At 36.2% G+C, this 20,972-nt stretch overlaps 1 protein-coding gene across 2 annotated transcripts in view; it reads right to left on the bottom strand.

Moving 5' to 3' along the window:
- Positions 1–2,906: 2,906 nt before the first annotated feature.
- HDX (highly divergent homeobox) overlaps positions 2,907–20,972 on the bottom strand; it is a 217,524-nt gene continuing 199,458 nt past the window's right edge. For both annotated transcript variants that reach the window (XM_070783571.1, XM_070783572.1), the window contains 2 exons: positions 11,530–11,652; positions 2,907–7,276 (listed from right to left, as the gene is read on the bottom strand). In XM_070783571.1, coding sequence (XP_070639672.1) covers positions 7,151–7,276; positions 11,530–11,652 — 249 coding nt within the window. In that variant the 3' untranslated portion in view covers positions 2,907–7,150. The remainder of the gene's footprint in view (positions 7,277–11,529; positions 11,653–20,972) is intronic.

Below are 20,972 nucleotides of genomic sequence, written 5' to 3'. Positions count from 1 at the left end.
AAAGATGCTCAATATTGCTCATTATTAGAGAAATGCAAATCAAAACTACAATGAGATATCACCTCACACCAATTGGAATGGCCATTATCAGAAAAAAAAAAAAAAAAAAAAAACTACAAACAATAAATACTGGAGAGGATGTGGAGAAAAGGGAACCCTCTTGCACTGTTGGTGGGAATGTAAATTCCCTTTTGTATAAACTGACTCATCTGAATGGAGATCAAACGTGTGACCTGTGTCTCAGAACTCTGAGCTATCTGATTTAAGCTAACAAGAATAAGTACTTGATTATGATAGTCTTTGTATTTGTATACATCGTATTATGTGATAAAATAGAGATATAAATATTGATTATTTCACAAAAAGATCCAGAATTGGTAGCATTTTCCAAATTTCCCAAACTGGTTGAAATAGAACAATATAATAAAAAGAAACAGTCTTATTCTTTAGAGAATAATTGGAATTACAATCTAACTGACTTCAAAAAAAATTATTTCTCCAAGTACATAATGGTGTACCCAATATGAGATGTTTCATACCTAAAATGATCTTATTTTTCAAGTTTAGAATCAGATCAGATCAGTCGCTCAGTCGTGTCCGACTCTTTGCGACCCCATGAATCGCAGCATGCCAGGCCTCCCTGTCCATCACCAACTCCCGGAGTTCACTGAGACTCATGTCCATCGAGTCAGTGATGCCATCCAGCCATCTCATCCTCTGTCGTCCCCTTCTCCTCCTGCCCCCAATCCCTCCCAGCATCAGAGTCTTTTCCAATGAGTCAACTCTTCTCATGACGTGGCCAAAGTACTGGAGTTTCAGCTTTAGCATCATTCCTTCCAAAGAAATCCCAGGGCTGATCTCCTTCAGAATGGACTGGTTGGATCTCCTTGCAGTCCAAGGGACTCTCAAGAGGCTTCTCCAACACGACAGTTCAAAAGCATCAATTCTTCGGCACTCAGCCTTCTTCACAGTCCAACTCTCACATCCATACATGACCACAGGAAAAACCATAGCCTTGACTAGACGAACCTTTGTTGGCAAAGTAATGTCTCTGCTTTTGAATATGCTATCCAGGTTGGTCATAACTTTCCTTCCAAGGAGTAAGCGTCTTTTAATTTCATGGCTGCAGTCATCATCTGTAGTGATTTTGGAGCCCAGAAAAATAAAGTCTGACACTGCTTCCACTGTTTCCCAATCTATTCCCCATGAAGTGATGGGACCGGATGCCATGATCTTCGTTTTCTGAATGTTGAGCTTTAAGCCAACTTTTTCACTCTCCACTTTCACTTTCATCAAGAGGCTTCTGAGTTCCTCTTCACTTTCTGCCATAAGGGTGGTGTCATCTGTATATCTGAGGTTATTGATATTTCTCCCGGCAATCTTGATTCTAATTTGTGTTTCTTCCAGTCCAGCATTTCTCATGTTGTACTCAGCATATAAGTTAAATAAACAGGGTGACAATATACAGCCTTGACGAACTCCTTTTCCTATTTGGAACCAGTCTGTTGTTCCGTGTCCAGTTCTAACTGTTGCTTCCTGACCTTCATACAAATTTCTGAAGAGGCAGATCAGGTTTAGAACAGATTACTAGTATAGATGATAAAAACATTACTTAGGTAGAAGTATTAAGGAGAAGTACCTTATAACTTGCATCCAAAATATAGCTACTTTATTATCGTGAAAGTAAAGAAATAGTATCATTTGTTATAAATCTATGGTAAAAAGTATATAATATTTATGTAAAGTAGATACTTGTTAATTCTCTAGAATAAATGCATTTTCATTAGTAGCAGGTTTGCTTTTTCTTGTATCAATTAAAAAACAGAAAATCCCCTGGTCACCTGGGAAAATGCTTTCAATAAATTGTTAAGAAAAAAAGCAGGACTTGTAACTGTAAAATCAGTATAATTCCTGTATTGCTGGATATATGTAATATGCAGAATAAATGACTGGAATTAGATATACTAATATGTTAACAATGCTTATTATTAGGGGGTGGAATTGCATGTGTTCTTTCTTAAAAATTAATTTGTTTTAATTGGAGGATAATTACTTTACAATATTGTGATAGTTTTTGCCGTGCTTTTCTTTTATCTGTATTTTATAAAATGTCTACAATGAACATGTATTATCTTTATAGTATGATATAAACAAGAAATACAAAAAATAGTCTCAAAATGTTTGAAAAACATCATTCAATTTTATAGACATACTCAACCATTGACTTGTTTTTAAATATATTTGTAATGATTCCTATTCATTTTTATAAAATCAAAGGATTTCACCACCTTAAGCCAATGTTTTTGCAGATATGAGAAAGACTTGGGTCATTTGAAGAGCCTTCAAGGATCCTTGAAAATGTATCAACTGGGAAAGAAAACTGCTGATGTGCTATTTGAAGCTCATCCCTTGCCCTCACCCATTTGATAACATGAAAAGTTTTCACTGGCATAAGACTTTAACCAAAAATGTATGGGTGTATTTCATCCAAATTAAAAGGATATTCAACCAGTGTCAAAGAGAGCTAGAAGTTCAATGAAACATTGCCACTTGAATGTTGTAAAAATAGCATTCTTTGTTTAAACTGTGGTTATTCACTTGCTGGCTTTACCATTTGAATATACTATCATGGACAAATTTATTGTCTATTAATGAATATTCATTCTATTCCACTGGTGTTGAAGTAATTCTCTGTTATGTGAAGTCAGTTAAGGATGATACACATGTCAGCTAGGTAATCATCCAAATTTCCATTTGAGCACTCCATGTTCTCCTTTCTCTGCCTCCAAATACCTTATTATTCTCTTCATTTTTTAGTCTTTTTATCAGAACTTTATCTTGGGGAGGAAAAATTTATCTGTAGAAAAATAAACATTGAAAGAAAGAGATGTTTCTATTAGCTGGAAATCATTTATTGCCTCTATAAAAGTTTAAATAAAAACTCTACAAAAAGTTCACATTACTGTCTGATATGGTTTTAACATGATAGTATGTTTCAGAGGTAGTGCTAGTAAAGTGGGACACAAGATACTAAAAGAAATTAGCAAGTTAATACAACATAAAATTTCAATATCAAACAATATATACTCAGTACACTTTAATGGAACAATCCAAATATGTTTCCATGAAAATATCATTTTATTCTTTTATCCTTCCACAAATATGTTCCTAATAAAGGTTTGTTTGGGGCAATGGTATGTAGGCTCACAAGTTAGTAGCCTCCTCCATTTTAACACCACAGAGCATAGCTTGGTGAAGAGCATGATACAGTGCTGTCTGCCAAGGATAATACCAGCTTCAAAGATAAACCTTTTTATTCGTCATTTAGACATAATGGTACTAAGAACTCTCTTAAAAAGCTAATCTATCAGAATTTGGCATTTTGGGGATGGGAATGAAAATTTAATATTTGTAAAAAAAAAAAAAAAAGGCAATATTCCTTGTATACTATCACTGCAATATGGAGGAAGGAAGGAGTTTTCAGAATTCTTCTAAAATATGATCATAAACTATCAGGCCAAGATGAAGAAACTCTTCTTTGGAAATGGGCTGATTACTTTGTCTTCCTTAAAAAGGTGCAACCAAGTCAGTCTTAGAGCCTAGAATTATTTTAAATATACCACTTATGTTTTCTCATACAAACTTACATACTGCTGACTGTGAAAGTGCCTTAAAATAAATTTTACCGTCTGGAGAAATTACCTATTGGACATCTTTTGAGGTCTTTGTAATATACAGAGCACAGGATGTGACTGGACTGTGGCCTTTTCTTCCTCAACAATAACATTTCTATCACAAGATTTCAATGGTAGTACAAAAGTCCTGCTGTTGATAACTGATCTTACAACAAAATATTCCTAAGTTCCATAAAAAGGCCAATTTTCTTATAATGTTTTCCTTGCATGTGCTAATTTTCCTATTCTCCAGGGTAACTGCAGTTCTCATTTTCTTGGGACTAATTTTAGCTTTGTTGAAATGAGAAAGGTTACTTTTGGTTCTTTTTTAAAAATACACACTTTGAAAATTGCTCTTAGCTACACATTTCCTGTTTAGAAACTAATTGGCTATTCTAAGCCAGGGTTTCCCTGGTGGTTCATTGGTAAAGAACCAACCTTCTAATACAGGAGACATGGGTTTGAAAAGATCTCCTGGGTCAGAAGGATCCACTGGAGAAAGAAATGGCAACCCACTTCAGTATTATTGTCTGGGAATTCCCATGGACAGAGGAGCCTGCTGGGCTATAGTCCATGGGGTCGCAAAAGGGTTGGACACGACTTACCAACTAAATAACAACAATCCTAATCCAATAGCAGACATCAAAGGGTAGTAAACAGAAAAAAATAAAGTTGTCTTCTTTTTTTTTTTTTTTTTCCATTTTTTGCCTCTGCCTTTGTGAGAGATAGTATGGCTTCAGACAGGTTGTTCTTCATTATGGTTTCAAAGCCCTAAAGAAAGAAACACTAGTTGTTTTTGCCTCCCAGTCATGAAGATGTTCAAAAAGCAGTCCATAAACTGATACTTTTCTGCTCTGAATTGTCTCAAAACATTCCAATCTATACATGTGAAAATACATTTCTTCATAATAGATTTTAATATTTAACATTGAAATGTTTTTCAAAATCTATGGTATATAATTTCATCCTGCCAATGTTGTTTTTCTGGATACAATCTTTTTCCTTTGGTTCCTGCTACAGAAAATGCTGAAGCACAAATGTCAATACAAAAGGATTCCTAAGTGTACTGTTATGATTTATGCTGTTTCTTTTTTAATGTAACTTTAAACAGGGACAAGGGAATCATCTACACTTCCTCTCAAAGTTGTAGACTAGGATTCCTTCCAGGAATCATATCTAGCAAAAATCTTTAAATCTATTAAAATTGAAACTTCCATAATTTTTATTTATATTCCTGAAAAAGTGAAAATAAACAATGTATTCTGAAGTTTATGGCTTGCTGAGGAGTAGAAATCCAGTGTCCCTATTGTAGGAGTTCAATAAATATTTTTTGATTTATTGACTAGCTGCTGAGGTGTGACAAGTTTAATCCATAGCGTTGAAAGACGTATGAGAGAACCACCTCTTTTCACTTTGTGGCAAGAACTAAATAATAAGGGGTTTAAATTGAAGCAGGAAAAAATCAGGCTAAAGATAACCTCAACAACTAGTAAAAAGTCCTAAGAGAGACTTGAAGGCCTTGAATTTGTTCATGTTACCTTAAGAAATGTTTTTTAAGTTTGCTGTATATAGTAGGGACTTTTTATCTCATAGGGGAATTAGTGTGACTGATAAATTTAAACTTAGTATCCCAGGTTCCGTTACTCAGCCCTCTTTTCTCTAAATGGAATTTGACTTGTCAACAAGGTGTACTATACATTGTTTAAAAAGAACTATATGACTCTCAGCTAAAAGGGAGCATACCTAACAACTGAAATATTTTTGCTAACAAAGAACCATAATAGTAGAGTGGCAGCAACACTAAATCAGACAAATAGCTGACAAAGTGAAAGATTATCAATGAACCTTATTTATTTGTGTGTGGTGGAGGGGCATTTTAAGTCAAAGACATCCATGACTGCCTTTCTGTATTCATAAGTTGGCATCTCTGAATTCCAAGATCAAAGTTGGCTTTACTTACAAATTATGAAATATCTGACATAGAAACTTGATGGTCAAAAGTGCCGTCTAGCTACTTTATTAATCTTTTAAGTATAAGTGAAAGTGAAAGTGAAGTCGCTCAGTCGTGTCTGACTCTTTGCGACCCCATGGACTGTAGCCTATTAGGCTCCTCCATCCATGGGATTTTCCAGGCAAAGATCTTTTAAGTATAGATAGCAATTTAACCATATGATACAGTTCCACACTGCCAGCTCACAAATATGTGATATTGTGTGCACAGGGAGAAACTGGCATTTTCCCTTCTATAGGTTTTGGTAATGTGGTCTGGTACCCTGGAAGGGAAGGTCTGCAAAAAATTGTGTTGTGCCATCTGGTACCCACTAATAGAACAACTGGGTAGAATGCCCATTTTAGGAGTGTACTCATAGAATAGTATTCAGGAAATTCAGAGAACTGTGATTCACAACCAAAGTGGTATAATTCTTTTGGGTAGTTTCCTTGGGCTGATAACTCTGTGCAAGGCTCATATGGAAATGAGCTAAACTTGGTGGCAAACCTCAGTGACTAGATTAAAAAAAAAGAAAACTCAGTGGCTTACCTTGACTTCCTGTTTCATAAAATCTAAGAACTGAAAAAATATTATGATGACGGTGATAAACTTATAATACTTGTGCAACATTTCATCTAAGTTAGTTATACAAATTTAGTAGTAGAATGTGAATCTTATCAATATTTGTCACTTGCAGCAATAAAGAGTTCTCATTAAGATGAATCTTTTACAACATTTTGTTTCTATACATTTAACAATTTATTTGACTTCATGTTGGTTAAATTACTTTTCCATAATGCTCTTCCTCCTCCCCCCAAATATTTGGGTTAATAATGGAAGAATGTCAATATTTTGCAATTGTGTACTAGCAATCACTTCAATTTTCAATCATTAACTTAAGTCGAAATTTCACAGAAGTTTAAAAATGAGCCCCAAGATTTATCTAGGTTAAAACGTTTTTAATGTTTTGTTTTCAATTTTCAGCCTACTTTCCTGAGTAAAAGTGTATGTGGATGACAGGAAAAGGAGAGAGGAAGGAAGATGTAATGGTTACAAAAAGAAGACTAGTCAAGCTTCAGTAACTTGATAAACTATGTTGAAATATCTTTTTGTGTCTCTGGTCAAAGCTATTACTAAAACTAAGATTCATCTATAAAACAAACAAACAAAAAAGAACTTTCAGAAATTAGGCGTTATGCATTTCCTAGCTAAACTGCTCAAAATTAAATACATTTTCCTCCAGAGTTCCATCAGTTTGGAAAAAAACTCTCAAACAATGCTTTTAAATTTTACAAACTTTTTTTTTGTACCATAAGTACCATTTTGCACCACAGCCATTATATCTGGTTCATCCTTCACAGAATACATTGCTTCAACAATATATTTTTCCAACTGAAGAATTTTGGGGCAGCACAATGCAACTATCTTGAAATGCATACCTGTTGGGTAGCCAAAAGGCTGTATCATATATCCCTCCCCACCCCAATCACAAACTGTCTGAGGCATTTTTCTCTGATAAAGAAGACACACTGAATGAGGTATCATCAGGCTCCGGCGAGGCATGATTGAAATCCATCTCTTCTAATTCAGGAGGTAAATCTGACAGCAATGCCTAAGTCAGAAAAATCAATTGTTTTGAATTAGTATTTGGACATATTTTTCCAACTTTATAGTTGTGGTCCTTTCACATTGATTTATTCTTACAGATTTAAAGAAAGGAGCATTTCTCTCTCAGAACTTTATACAACATCTTTTCTAAGAGAAAAACTCATCATATACTATTAAGGAAGTAATAAAATATTAGATCTTGAGAGTGTGGATTATGTAGAGTGCAACCTACAAACAGGGAGTAAGGAGAGAAATGAGCAACTACTCTGAACCAAATGCTCTGAAGTGTCTGAGATAAGTGATTTTCATACCAGTTTTGATTGTTCAGTGATCACTGCTAGAGGACTTTAAAATTGTATATAACTTATTAAAATACCCCTGCCCGGTTATACTGTCCATCACACTAAAATACAGTTCACAAGACTATTTTGAACTTCAGTGGGAGAAATAATAAAGCAATTAGGGGAAAAGTTCAGCTATTCTATTTTAGATAAAATTTTAGCATTTTAAAAGTCCAAGTGATTTTTTTTTTTCTTTCCTTAGGCTATGGTCAAGCATTCACAAAGGCTCTGCTGAACCAGTGAATTTGGCTGTGTAATGATGTTTCTAGAGGATTGCTCATCTCTCTTTTGGAGTAATTAAGATAAGGGAAGAGCCATGAACTAAGTTTTGCCATGGTGTAATTGTTCCATGAGTTGCAGAACATGCATTCATACTAGAGAAATAAATAATCAAGTTTTATCTGGCTGGCAGTGCTGATGTGCATTTGACCATCAGAAATGGCAAACTAAATGAATGATTTGCTGCTCCCAATACTAAAAATAATGTAACGTATTTCGACAATATTTAGACAACATTAGTTGTAGTGTTAGCTTTGGGTGCAATAGTAAAAAAAAGATCCAGTGCAGGTTTGCTTCTACCCAAATAATGAACAGAAAGACAGGGCATGTTAGAGAACACATGAAATCCACTGTTGAAATAAGACAGTACTCTCCTATTCTCTTTATTAAAAGAAGTGACAGTTGTAAATCCTATAGTTTTTTGTTTTAGAGCAGAGAGGAAAGATTAGAACTTTTTGTCAGGCTGCAAAAGGAAAGGCTAACTCCTGTCTGTACAAAAATTTATTTATTTTCTGCTATTAAATGGTTCATGAACTTCTTGGTGAAATTGAGAGTACTGTTTACAAAGCAGTCATCTAAAGGTACTACATGCTTTCTAAGGTTTCTAGGTTGTCATAATAGGGCACAGAACCATTTTCTTCTAGGTCAGTTGTTTACCACTAACCCAGTATAGTACAACAAAGCCTTTGCTGACAATGGTTGATCATAGTTTATGAGAAATACATCACTGGATTTATTTCACTTTGCAAGTGCAAAGAAGCCATATTAAAGAGGGCAAAGTGTTCCAATGAACAAAGCCTAGCTTACTGGAGAGTCATATAGGTGAGTAGACTTAAAGACATTTAAATTGTAGTGGGGAGACCTTCAAATCAAAGAACACTACTATGTATTTCTTTGTCATTGCATTTAATGTAGTTGCCTGACCAAAATCAGTACAGTATGAAATAGGAAAACTTTAATATCTGGGACAGAACGAGGCACTACTAATGCATGGGGTCCATTTAAAAATATTCCTTTTCGATATCTTTCTGGATTGCAACACTGGCACCTTGAACAAATGTTCAGATTTTGTCAGTTGCTAGAACTGTCTTTTTCATAGACTAAAGTGAACACAATGAACTTGCTTCACTCCAGGTTCTCTACCAGTCAGAGTGTGACCTACTGCCATTCTTCCCAAGAGATTATAACACTTCCCCCAATAGAATAGAATCACATAGTGAACTATCAAGGGAAGAAAGATCATAACTAATGACTTAGTAGAGTGCTGACAACATTATTTTTTTTTAAATCTCTATTGGTTTGGATAATCTAATATTCAGTCAGACATTATCATATATTTTCAAATCCTGGACTGCTTCATGGGGGCAAAATACTCTGTGGACCACTCATCTCACTCAACTTACCCAAATCAAGATTAACAGAAAAACAGAATTCTAAAATGAGAAACCAATGACACAATGATTCTCTTTTATTAGGCAGAATAAAAATCAAGTCCTTCCAGAAATAAACCTTTAAGCATTTCATAGAGTAAAGATCAGTAATTTATGAGCTGACTTGGGTAACTTTTGTGCTGGTATCTTCTATATTTTTAGACCGTATTTGGAGATCCATTATACTCAATCTCAAGTACAAAAATCAGTATTTTGTACTTGGATGCTGATTATATAGGCTATGATTTTCAGTACAATTTTTGTATAACTATCTCTTCCCCCTCCCTCAGCCAATGTTTTGTCCATATCTTAGTTCATCAGCCTTTTTTTCAGAGGAAAAGTAGAAGAAAAGGGCAAAAGTAAAATGTACAATAGGTACTTTTCTTATTTTTTAGTGGTTTTGGGGGAAGGATAAAGCCAGGTTAGAATAAAAAAATAAAATGCAGCTTGTGTGCTATTCCTAGCTATAAAAAGTCATAGACAACTGTGAATAAGCTGACCACACAACTCTGAAATACAAACCATGCATGATTTTTAGGACTAGGACAACACTCCAAATTACTCCCATATTGAACCTAATTCTACTTTTCCTTTCTTTAATATTAATGTAATTAAAAATTACAGTTCTTTGGGGAACAAATTCAAGACTATCATCTTATTCATTTAAAATCTGTACTTTAGATTCCTAAAAAAAAATACATTTTCAATATGCCATAGAATATGCTTAGCTCACATAATAAACCAAAATGCTTAAATAAAACTGTCAAATATGACTGGTAACTACCATCTTGGGATGTCTGTGTGTGTACAGAATGGGGAGAGCACAATTCATGAAACTGGACTCATAATATACATGCTAGATTAAGCCTCATGAGTAAATTATAGCTTAAATTTTGTGGTTCAGTACTTTGATGAAATATATAAAGACATTTTCCTTATGAAAAGCAGGAGAATTCTGGTATGCTAAGACTAATCTTTTTCCTTGGAAATGACTGGAATAGGCTACATACATCTTGCTTGGATATAAGGAATAAATGCTTGTACTCTAGCTGAATAGAAACCACTGAGACTGCTTCCTAATTAAGGCTTACCTGTGTAATATACTACTTACATTGAATTTCTCTGACAATCAGGAATCAACATGGTAGTCCACAACTCAGAGGCATATTTGGTATCATTTAGTATTAAATATAACATATTTAGTATTAAATATAACATTTAACATAATTCTATATTCTTTTTTTTTTTTTTTTTTTAGGTTACCCTGGTGGCTCAGATGGTAAAGAATGTGCCTGCAATGCAGAAGACCCGAGCTTGATCCCTGGGTTGGGAAAACCTCCTAGAGTAGGAAATGGCACCCCATTCCAATATTCTTGCCTGGGAAATCCCAAGGAGAGAGGAGCCTGGCAAGCCACAGTTTACAGGGTTGCAAAGAGTCAGACATGACTGAGTGACACTAACATATTCCTTTTTAGCAAGATTAATAAATTATTACACAAATTTTAACAGAAAAAGTGAGGCAGAAAATGTAATCTGGGAAGAATTTGCCAAAAAAAAAAAAAAATCCACAGTGACAAACACAAGACATTTCATTTCATCTTTGGGGTAGTGTAATCAAACACTATAGTTAAATTGGGAAAAGTAAATGCTGTACTGTGGTTACAAAGAATTTCACAAAGTAATTTCAATTTTTTTAGTGATGTGCAACATATCATGAAATAGAAGGTATTCAAACACCTGTGAACTTTAGTAGGGGCTGTAAGGTAACTGAAATCCAGAAGAGAGGCAAATGCCTCACTTCTTTCATTCACAGGAGGTCCTAAAATATGTGCCTCTCCAGTTAGTGTAACCCCATCTTTACAACTGTTTTGAGAATTTCTTTAAAATTAATTAAATGAAAAAATATGTACAAGATAGAGAATAGAGTCAATAATTATATTTTAAAAATTTTAAATGTTTTGCCTACTTGATACTGGCTTGGAATTAACAAAGTATGTTAATCATTTTGATTTTCCACTAAAGCAGCACACAAAATCTGAGTATTTATTCCCAAGAAAGCTATATTAACAAGTCAGGAGGTAACAAATCCTTCCTTGATGACAAGCAGGAATGAGGTATAAAAATGAAAAGAATATGAAGAACCCAAGTGTGACTTGCCACTTTTCAACATTTTATGTTATAATTTACTATTCTCTTCTGTTGCTTACCTGTTGTTGTTCCTTATTGTCAGCTTTTATAGCTAGTATCAAGCTTCTTACAAATGTCTGAAGTTTAAAATTTTTTTGCTTCTGAATCTCTAACTCATTTTCAATGAATCTGACTTCTTCATTCTGAAGGAGAAAGCATCAAATAATAAATTACTCTGTGCAAACCTAGGACTACACATGTTTGATGCACAATAAAACTTTTAAAAAGCAATCAAATTATAGAGACAATAAAAAGATAAAAGTTTAGCATAAAGGATTCTAAAACACAGAAGTACATTATCCTATTACTCAAAGGCTGCCTTTTAAGCAAATCACCAACAGAAAATAATCTGCAAGGTCAAAAATCCAATCAAATAAATTCAGGTAAGAGAAAAATCAAGAAGCAGTTCCCTTCTTGGAAAGACTCATCCTACAGTAAACCTAATTAGCATTCAGATTAGGATTAAGAATAGATAGAGCCCAATTTACCCCAAGTAAAGAGCAATAGCAGATGCAGTAATGCTGAACGTATCATTCACAAAGTCAAACACTGAGAAGTAAAAAGGTTATTATTCTGTAACAAAGAGGGACTGAAATTTTTCATAAGACTATCAAATAGTTTGCTGAACCCCCCACCCTTATGTAAGAGTCTGTTATTCAGAAAATATCTCGAAATTTACAATGATTTGAAACTCAGTCTCTCTTCACTATTTTTCCTAGTTGTGTAGGAAAAGAAAAATAAACTAGGTTTGGGAGGATTTTAGTGTCAGACCTACTGATAATTGTGTAAACTAGGGCAGGACAATTAACCTGTGATTGTATATACTCGTCAATAAAATGGATATAATACTAGTAATCATTGGCAATTCTAGATTGAGGGTTATAAGGGTCAAATAAGATAATGGCCATGAAATTGCTCTATATAGATTTACTATTTAAGCTACAGAAGTTAAGAACATGTGATATTGGTGAAAGTGTGGACATATAGATCAATGGACACAATAGAGAGTTCAGAAATATATATTATATATTGCATTATATGTGTATATATATGTACACACACATGCAAATTTGGTTGACTTTTGATTAAGATGCTGAGGTAATTCAATGCACAAAGAATAATCTTTCAACATTTCAAAAAAGAGTGGTTGAAAACTTGTAAATCCATACCCCCTTCAAAAAAGATTATCAAACCTTAACTCACATAATATACAAAATATAATGAGAAGTGGATACCAGACCTAAATGTAAAACCAAAAACTATAAAACTTCTAGAGGAAAACTGAGGGAAAACTCTCTATGTCCTTGGGTTAGGCAAAAAAATTTCAATAAGACACAAAAATCATGAAACTTAAAGAATTCATTAAAAAAAGAGAAATCCCACATCATTGCTTTTCAAAAGATACTATTAAGAAAATGAAAATACAAGCTATATATTAGGATGAAAAATTTGTAAATCACAAATACGATAAAGGACTTGTATTCAGGATGCATAAAGAGCTCTTATAGAACAAATATAGGACCACCAACAGAATAAAAATCAGGTGAAATATTTGAACATACAATTTATCAAAGAAGATATAAGAGTGACCAATAAACACTTGAAAATGTTTGATATTGTTTGTCATAAAGGAAATGCAAATTAAAACCACAAAGAGATGCTACCACCAACATACTGTTGTTGTTGATGTTCAGTCACTCAGTCTTGTCTGACTCATTGTGACTCCATGGACTGCAGCATGCCAGGCTTCCCTGACCTTCATCATCTCCTGGAGTTTGCTCAAAATCATGTCCTTTGAGTCAGGGATGCTATCCAGCTATCTCATCCTCTGTCATCCCCTTTTCCTCCTGCCTTCAATCTTTCTCATCATGATCTCCCAGCATCAGGCCAAAGTATTGGAGCTTCAAATTCAGCATCAGTCCTTCCAATGAATATTCAGGATTGATTTCCTTTAGGATTGACTGGTTTGATATCCTTGCTCTCCAAGGGACTCTCAAGAGTCTTCTCCAGCATCACAGTTCAAAAGCATGAATTCTTCAGCATTCTTCTTTATGGTACAAATCTCACATCCATCCACGACTACTGAAAAAACTAAAGCTTTGACTAAACGGACCTTCATTGGCAAAGTGATACCTCTGCTTTTTAATACCCTGTCTAGGATTGTTATAGCTTTTCTTCTAATGAACAAGCATCTTTTATTTTCACGGCTTTAGTCAACCATTTTAAGTAATTTTTGAGCTCAAGAAAATAAAGTCTGTCTCTGTTTCTCTTGTTTCCCAATCTATTTGCCATGAAGTGATGGGACCGGGTGCCATAATCTTAGTTTTTTGAATGTTGAGTTTTAAGCCAGCTTTTTCAGTCTCCTCTTTCACCTTCACCAAGAGACTTTTTAGTTCCTCTTTGCTTTCTGCCTTTAGGGTGGTGTCATTTGCACATGTCATCTGCACTATTTCTCTTGGCAATCTTGATTCCAGTTGTGCTTCATTCAGCCCTGTATTTTGCATGATATAGTCTACATATAAGTTTATAAGCAGAGTGATAATTACATCCTTGACATACTCCTTTCCTAATTTTGAACCAGTCCATTGTTCCATGTTCTGTTGTATAAACTATTGCTTCTTTACATGCATACAGGTTTCTCAGGAGGCAGGTAAGGTGGTCTGGTATTCCCAGAAACATACTACAATAGATTATGTTAAAGAGATTGACAGTAGCAAGTGCTGATGAGAAGAATGTGGAGCAATTAAAAGTCTCATATTTTGTTGGTGGAAGGGTAAAGCCATACAGCCACTTTGGGAAATGTCTTGCAGTTTCTTATAAAATTAAATATAGCCTTTCTTACCATTTGACTCAGCAATCCTACTCTTAAGTATTTACCCAAGGGATGTGAAAATGCATGTCTACAAAAAGACATACATGAATATTCATAGCAGCTTTATTTATAATAGCCCCAAACTAGATGTAACACAAATGTTCATCATCAGATGAATAATACATTGTGGTCATGTTTACACAATTGTGTCCAATGTCAAAACTAAATGTATGAAAAGATGAATTTTATTATACATAAATTATTATATCAAAAACATTATTAAAAATTATTAGCCAGCTAATAATTGAAAATAAGCTATGAGCATCCTCTGCAACTGGAGAACCTGTCTCAAAGAGAATAGCAGGAACTTTAACATCATTTGCTCAAAAAGCTGCAGAAAATATATTAAAAATTGTTAATTCCATGGGCATACCTTTTACAATTGAGAGGATACAGTTATATTAACCACATTCAATCTATGGACATGCTTACTGCATCAGTTATATCAATACAATTTAGAACTTATTTACCCTAATAAAATGGCTTCCTTTTCAGATCATTTAATATCAAGTGAATGATCTGCAAATGATTCAAGCTAAATTCTTTATTTAAAGGCATTCTACAGTAATCTAAATTATAGGTAAGCATTATAATAAAATTTCACTTGTTCATGCCATAATACATTTGACTAATTCTAAACATTTTATTTTATTAATATTTATTGTCAGAACAACAGTATTAGTAAAGTACTGGTCAGGAAGTCTTTTTGAATACAGAAGATATCTATCTTCATTATCCCAGTGTCTCCTTTGAAAGCACAAGTCTATCTGAGCTACACTCACTGTTCACTAGAAACATTTTAAAAACAATTCACATTTGGAGAAGTCAGGAAGCATCTTTTGTTATGCAGACCTCTAATTTCTACTCGAACTATTCCTCTTCCTTAGTATTTATGTAATGTTTTAAAACATAAATAGCTTTAAGATAATTTAATATTACAGACATTTTCTTCTTGGTGCTGTGATTTGCAAGCCTATTAAACACTTCCTATATTTCAGGAAGTGATTTGTGTGGCCTTTTAAGATTTGCCTAAGTTAATGGTTTGAGAGGAAGTAGTAAGATAAACATCAGTCACTTATTTCACAAAATAAGACCTAGCTAATTTTTCTTATTAAAATCGTCCCTGTATTTCCACTAAGTATTGTCAATTATTCTCCAAGATGACTGTAGGAAGCACTCAAGGTTTCATATGGACCAGCGCTTTGATCTTTCTTTGACAAAGGAGGCAAAAATATACAATGTAGAAAAGACAATCTCTTTAACAAGTGGTGCTGGGAAAACTAGACAATCACCTGTAAAAAATGAAACTAGAACACTTTCTAACACCATACATAAAAATAAATGCAAAATGGATTAAAGATCTAAATGTAAAACCAGAAACTATAAAACTCTTAGAGGAAAACATAGGCAGAACACTCTGACATAAATCACAGCAAGATCCTCTATGATCCACCTTCCAGAATAATGGAAATAAAAACAAAAATAAACAAATGGGGCCTCAGTTCAGTTCAGTTCAGTCGCTCAGTCATGTCCGACTGTTTGTGACCCCATGAATCACAGCATGCCAGGCCTCCCTGTCCATCACCAACTCCCAGAGTTCACCCAAACTCATGTCCATTGAATCGATGATGCCATCAAGCCATCTCGTCCTCTGTTGTTCCCTTCTCCTCCTGGCCCCAATCCCTCCCAGCATCAGAGTCTTTTCCAATGAGTCAACCCTTCACATGAGGTGGCCAAAGTACTGGAGTTTCAGCTTTAGCATCATTCCCTCCAAAGAAATCCCAGGGCTGATCTCCTTCAGAATGGACTGGTTGGATCTCCTTGCAGTCCAAGGGACTCTCAAGAGTCTTCTCGAACACCACAGTTCCAAAGCATCAATTCTTCAGCGCTCAGCTTTCTTCACAGTCCTAATTAAACTTAAAAGCTTTTGCACCACTAAGGAAACTATAAGTAAGGTGAAAAGACAGCCTTAAGAGTGGGAGAAAATAATAGCAAATGAAGCAACTGACAAACAACTAATCTCAAAAGTATACAAGCAACTCCTACAGCTCCATTCCAGAAAAATAAATGACCCAATCCAAAAATGGGCCAAAGAATTAAGTAGACATTTCTCCAAAGAAGACATACAGATGGCTAACAAACACATGAAAAGAATGCTCAACATCACTTATTATCAGAGAAATGCAAATCAAAACCATTATGAGGTACCATTTCACGCCAGTCAGAATGGCTGTGATCCAAAAGTCTACAAGCAATAAATGCTGGAGATGGTGTGGAGAAAGGGGAACCCTCTTACACTGTTGCTGGGAATGCAAACTAGTACAGTCACTCTGGAGAACAGTGTGGAGATTCCTTAAAAAACTGGAAATAGAACTGCCTTATGACCCAGCAATCCCACTGCTGGGCATACACACTGAGGAAACCAGAATTGAAAAAGACACGTGTACCCCAATGTTCATTGCAGCACTGTTTATAATAGCCAGGACACGGAAGCAACCTAGATGTCCATCAGCAGATGAATGGATAAGAAAGCAGTGGTACATATACACAATGGAGTATTACTCAGCCATTAAAAAGAATACATTTGAATCAGTTCTAATGAGGTGGATGAAACTGGAGCCTATTATACAGAGTGAAGTAAGCTAAAAAGAAAAACACCAATACAGTATACTAACGCATATATATGGAATTTAAAAATATGGTAACAATAACCCTGTATACGAGACAGCAAAAGAGACTCTGATGTATAGAACAGTCTTTTGGACTCTGTGGGAGACGGTGGGATGATTTGGGAGAATGGCATTTAAACATGTATATCATATATGAAAAGAGTCGCCAGTCCACGTTCGATGCATGACACTGGATGCTTGGGGCTGGTGCACTGGGATGACCAGAGGGATGGTACGGGGAGAGAGGAGGGAGGAGGGTTCAGGATGGGGAACACGTGTATACCTGTGGCGGATTCATGTTGATGTATGGCAAAACCAATACAACATTTTAAATTTAAAAAATAAAATAAAATAAATTTTAAAAAAAGAAAAAAAAAGAATGGAAGAAAATAATAGCAAATGAAACAACTGACAAAGAATTAATCTCAAAAATATACAAGCAGCTCAATACCAGAAAAATAAACAACCCAATCAAAAAATGGGCCAAAGAACTAAACAGACATTTCACCAAAAAAGACATACAGATGGCTAACAAACACATGAAAAGATTCTCAACATCACTTATTATCAGAGAAATGCAAATCAAAACCACAATGAGAGGAGTGCAAAAATGGAGGAGGAATAGGATGTGGAGACCACTTTCTCTCCAAAAAATTCATCAAAAGATCATTTGAACACTGAGAAAATTCCACAAAACAACTTCTGAACGCTAGTGAAGGACACCAGGCACCCAGAAAGACAGCCCATTGTCTTCAAAAGGAGATAAGACAAAATATAAAAGATAAAAAGAGAGACAAAAGAGTTAGGGATGGAGACCTTACCCAGGGAGGGAGTCTTAAAAGAGGAGAAGTTTCCAAACACCAGGAAACCCTCTCATGGGCAGGTCTGTGGGGAGTTTCAGAATCTCAGAGGGCAACATAACCGGGAGGAAAAAATAAATAAATAAAATCCACAGATTATGTGCCTAACCACAACTCCCAGTGAACTAGCCCAGACACTCACATCCCCCACCAGCAAGTGGGGGCTGAACAGGGAGGTGCGGGCTGAATTGCTTAGAGTAAGGACCAGGCCTGAATGCCCTGAGGAAAGTCTGAGGGAGCTAACGTTGAGATAGCAACCCAAAATGTGGGATAGCCAGAGATGGAAAAAAAAAGAAAGAATTTTCCCACGAAATGCTCTAACCTAAGTCACTGCTGGGCCCACTCACAGAACAAAGGATTGAGTGAATACCAGAGGAAAGCTAGCCAGCAGCGGACCAGCAGTGGACCGGCTCATCCCCCACCAGAGGCAGAGAGGCAGGCGGGTGAAGGCCAGAGCCGGAAGGCGAGGGGCAACCTTGACCCCAGAGGTGGCATCCTCTACCAAACTGCGAGCAGGCTCCCAGTTGCTAACCAAGTCTTCCTGGGATCCTTGATGCTTGACATCCACCAGGAGGGTCGCAGCCAGAGATCAGCTCCCCAGAGGAGACACACAGCACACCTGAGACGGCGCTCCCGCTGCACATACAGGAAACTGAGCAGCTGGGATAGGGGAGGTGATAAGACTCACCGCTTACTGGGGAGTGTGCTCTCACCAAGCACCTGGTCGCCTGAGCTGTTCGGACCTGGGAAGGGCACAAAACACAGGCCCAACCGAGTCTGTGCCCTTGTGGAGTACCGAGAACCTGAACCTGGGTGGCTTAAACCCGGGAAGTGCACACAACCCAGGGCCCGCTTTAGGCAGTTCCCCTGCAGAGCAACCTGGACCCTGAGCAGTATAGACCCGGTAAGCACACAGGTCATGAGCAGGGACAAACCCAGTGTGGCCCAGACACTGCGAGCACGCCCCACACATACCAGTGATATTTGTTTGCAGTGTTCCTCCCTCGCCGCAGCACAATTGAACAAGTGAGCCTAAATAAATGACCACCTTCGCTACCTTGTGTCAGGGTGGAAATTAGACACTGAAGAGGCGTGCAAACAGGGGAAGCCAAAATAAACAATGAAGAAGGAACTGCTTTGGAAGTGACAGGTGCAACAAATTAAAACCCTGTAGTTTGCACTGACTACATTGGAAGGGGCCTATAGACCTTGAGAAGAAGTATAAGCTGGAACAAGGAAATATCTGAAATTGAACTGACCCCACACTGCCCTCAACAGCTCCAGAGAAATTCCTAGATATATTTTACTACTATCATTTTTAATTTTTTTTTATTTTTAAGTTCTTTATTACTCCTTTAATTTTCATTTTTATAACCTACTATTACCTTGCAAAAAAATACCCTATTTTTAAAGCTAATTTCATATGTATATTTTTTTATAATTTTTGTGATTTTTTTTAAATATTGTATTTTTGAGAGTTTAAACTCTACTCTAGATTTTTAATATTTGCTTTGTGATATTTGTTATCAATTTTGTACCTTTAGGAAACCAATCTTCAATACTCATTTTTACATAGGAGTGTGATTATTGGCTTTTTTTCTCTCTCCCCTTTTGATTCTCCTTTTTCTCCCCCAGGTAACCTCTATCTCCTCTGTCCCCCTTCTCTTCTCTACTTAATTCTGTGAATCTCTTTGGGTGTTCCAGGCTGTGGAGAACACTTAGGTAACTGCTCACTGGCTAAATTGGTCTTTCTCCTTTTGACTCCCCCTCCTCTCCTCCTGGTCACCTCTGTCTCCTTCCTCCCTCTTCTCTTCTCTATGGAACTCCGTGAACCTCTCAGAGTGTTCCAGACTCTGAAGAGCAAATAGGGAATTGATTACTGGCTAGATTGCTCTCTCCCCTTTTGATTCCCCCTCTTCTCCTCCTGGTCACCTCTATCTCCCTCCTCCCACTTATTTTCTCCATGTAACTCTTTGAACCTCTCTAGGTGTCCCTTACTGTGGAGAATTGTTTCACCATTAACCTAAATGTTCTATCACTGGTGTACTATGGATGGAGAGGTCTTGAGGCTACTGTAAGAACAAGACTGAAAGCCAGAGGCAGGAGGATTAAGTCCAAAACTTGAGAACATCAGAAAATGCCTGACTCCAGGGAACATTAATCAACAAGAGCTCATCCAAAAGTTTCCATACCTACACTGAAACCAAGCTCCACCCAAGAGCAAACAAATTTCAGAGCAAGACATACCAAGCTAATTCTCCAACAACTCAGGAACATAATCCTGAGCCTTAAAATACAGGTGGCAAAAAGTCTCACCAAACCCATAGACACCTCAAAACTCACTACTGGACACTTCATTGCACTACAGAGAGAAGAGATCCAGCTCCACCCATCAGAACACTGACACAAGCTTCCCTAACCAGGAAACCTTGAAAGCCACTCATCCAACCCCACCAACAGGGAAGAACTTCCACAATAAAGAGGAACCACAAACTTCCAGGCTATTGAAAAGGGACACACAACACAGCAATCTAAACAAAATGAAAGATAGAGACATATTCAGCAGGTAAAGGAACATGATAAATGTCTACCAAACCAAACAAAACAGCAGGAGATAGTCTATCTGAAAGAAAATTCAGAATAATGATAGTAAAAATGATCCAAAATCTTGAAAACAAAATGGAGTTACAGATAAATAATCTGGAGACAAAGATCGAGAATATGCAAGAAAAAATTAACAAGGACCTAGAAGAAATAGAAAAGAGTCAACCAATAATGAATAATTGTCAGGAGCTGCATTAGGCATTACTGACATAATGGAGGCACGGCCCCAACTCCCTCTCCTCATCTCTCAAGTATGGTCCCAGGATGAAGAGTTAGGCCTTGTGATTCTGACTTGTTCTTTCCTTTCTTTGGTTGAGTTGGCTCAAAAGAATGTTAAGGTGCTTTAGAGAAACATGAGAAAGCACAAAGCCTTTTGCAGTTGTGCCTAGAAAATAATTTGTTCAAGGATCTTTACAAAGAATGTCCCAGGATGAGCATGTAGGCCGCAGCTTGAGGCC

The sequence above is a fragment of the Bos indicus genome, chromosome X (assembly GCF_029378745.1).
Source record: "Bos indicus isolate NIAB-ARS_2022 breed Sahiwal x Tharparkar chromosome X, NIAB-ARS_B.indTharparkar_mat_pri_1.0, whole genome shotgun sequence".
NCBI lineage: Eukaryota > Metazoa > Chordata > Mammalia > Artiodactyla > Bovidae > Bos > Bos indicus.
The sequence above is the reverse complement of the archived record's forward strand: the minus strand, read 5'-3'. Positions and strand labels throughout refer to the sequence as shown.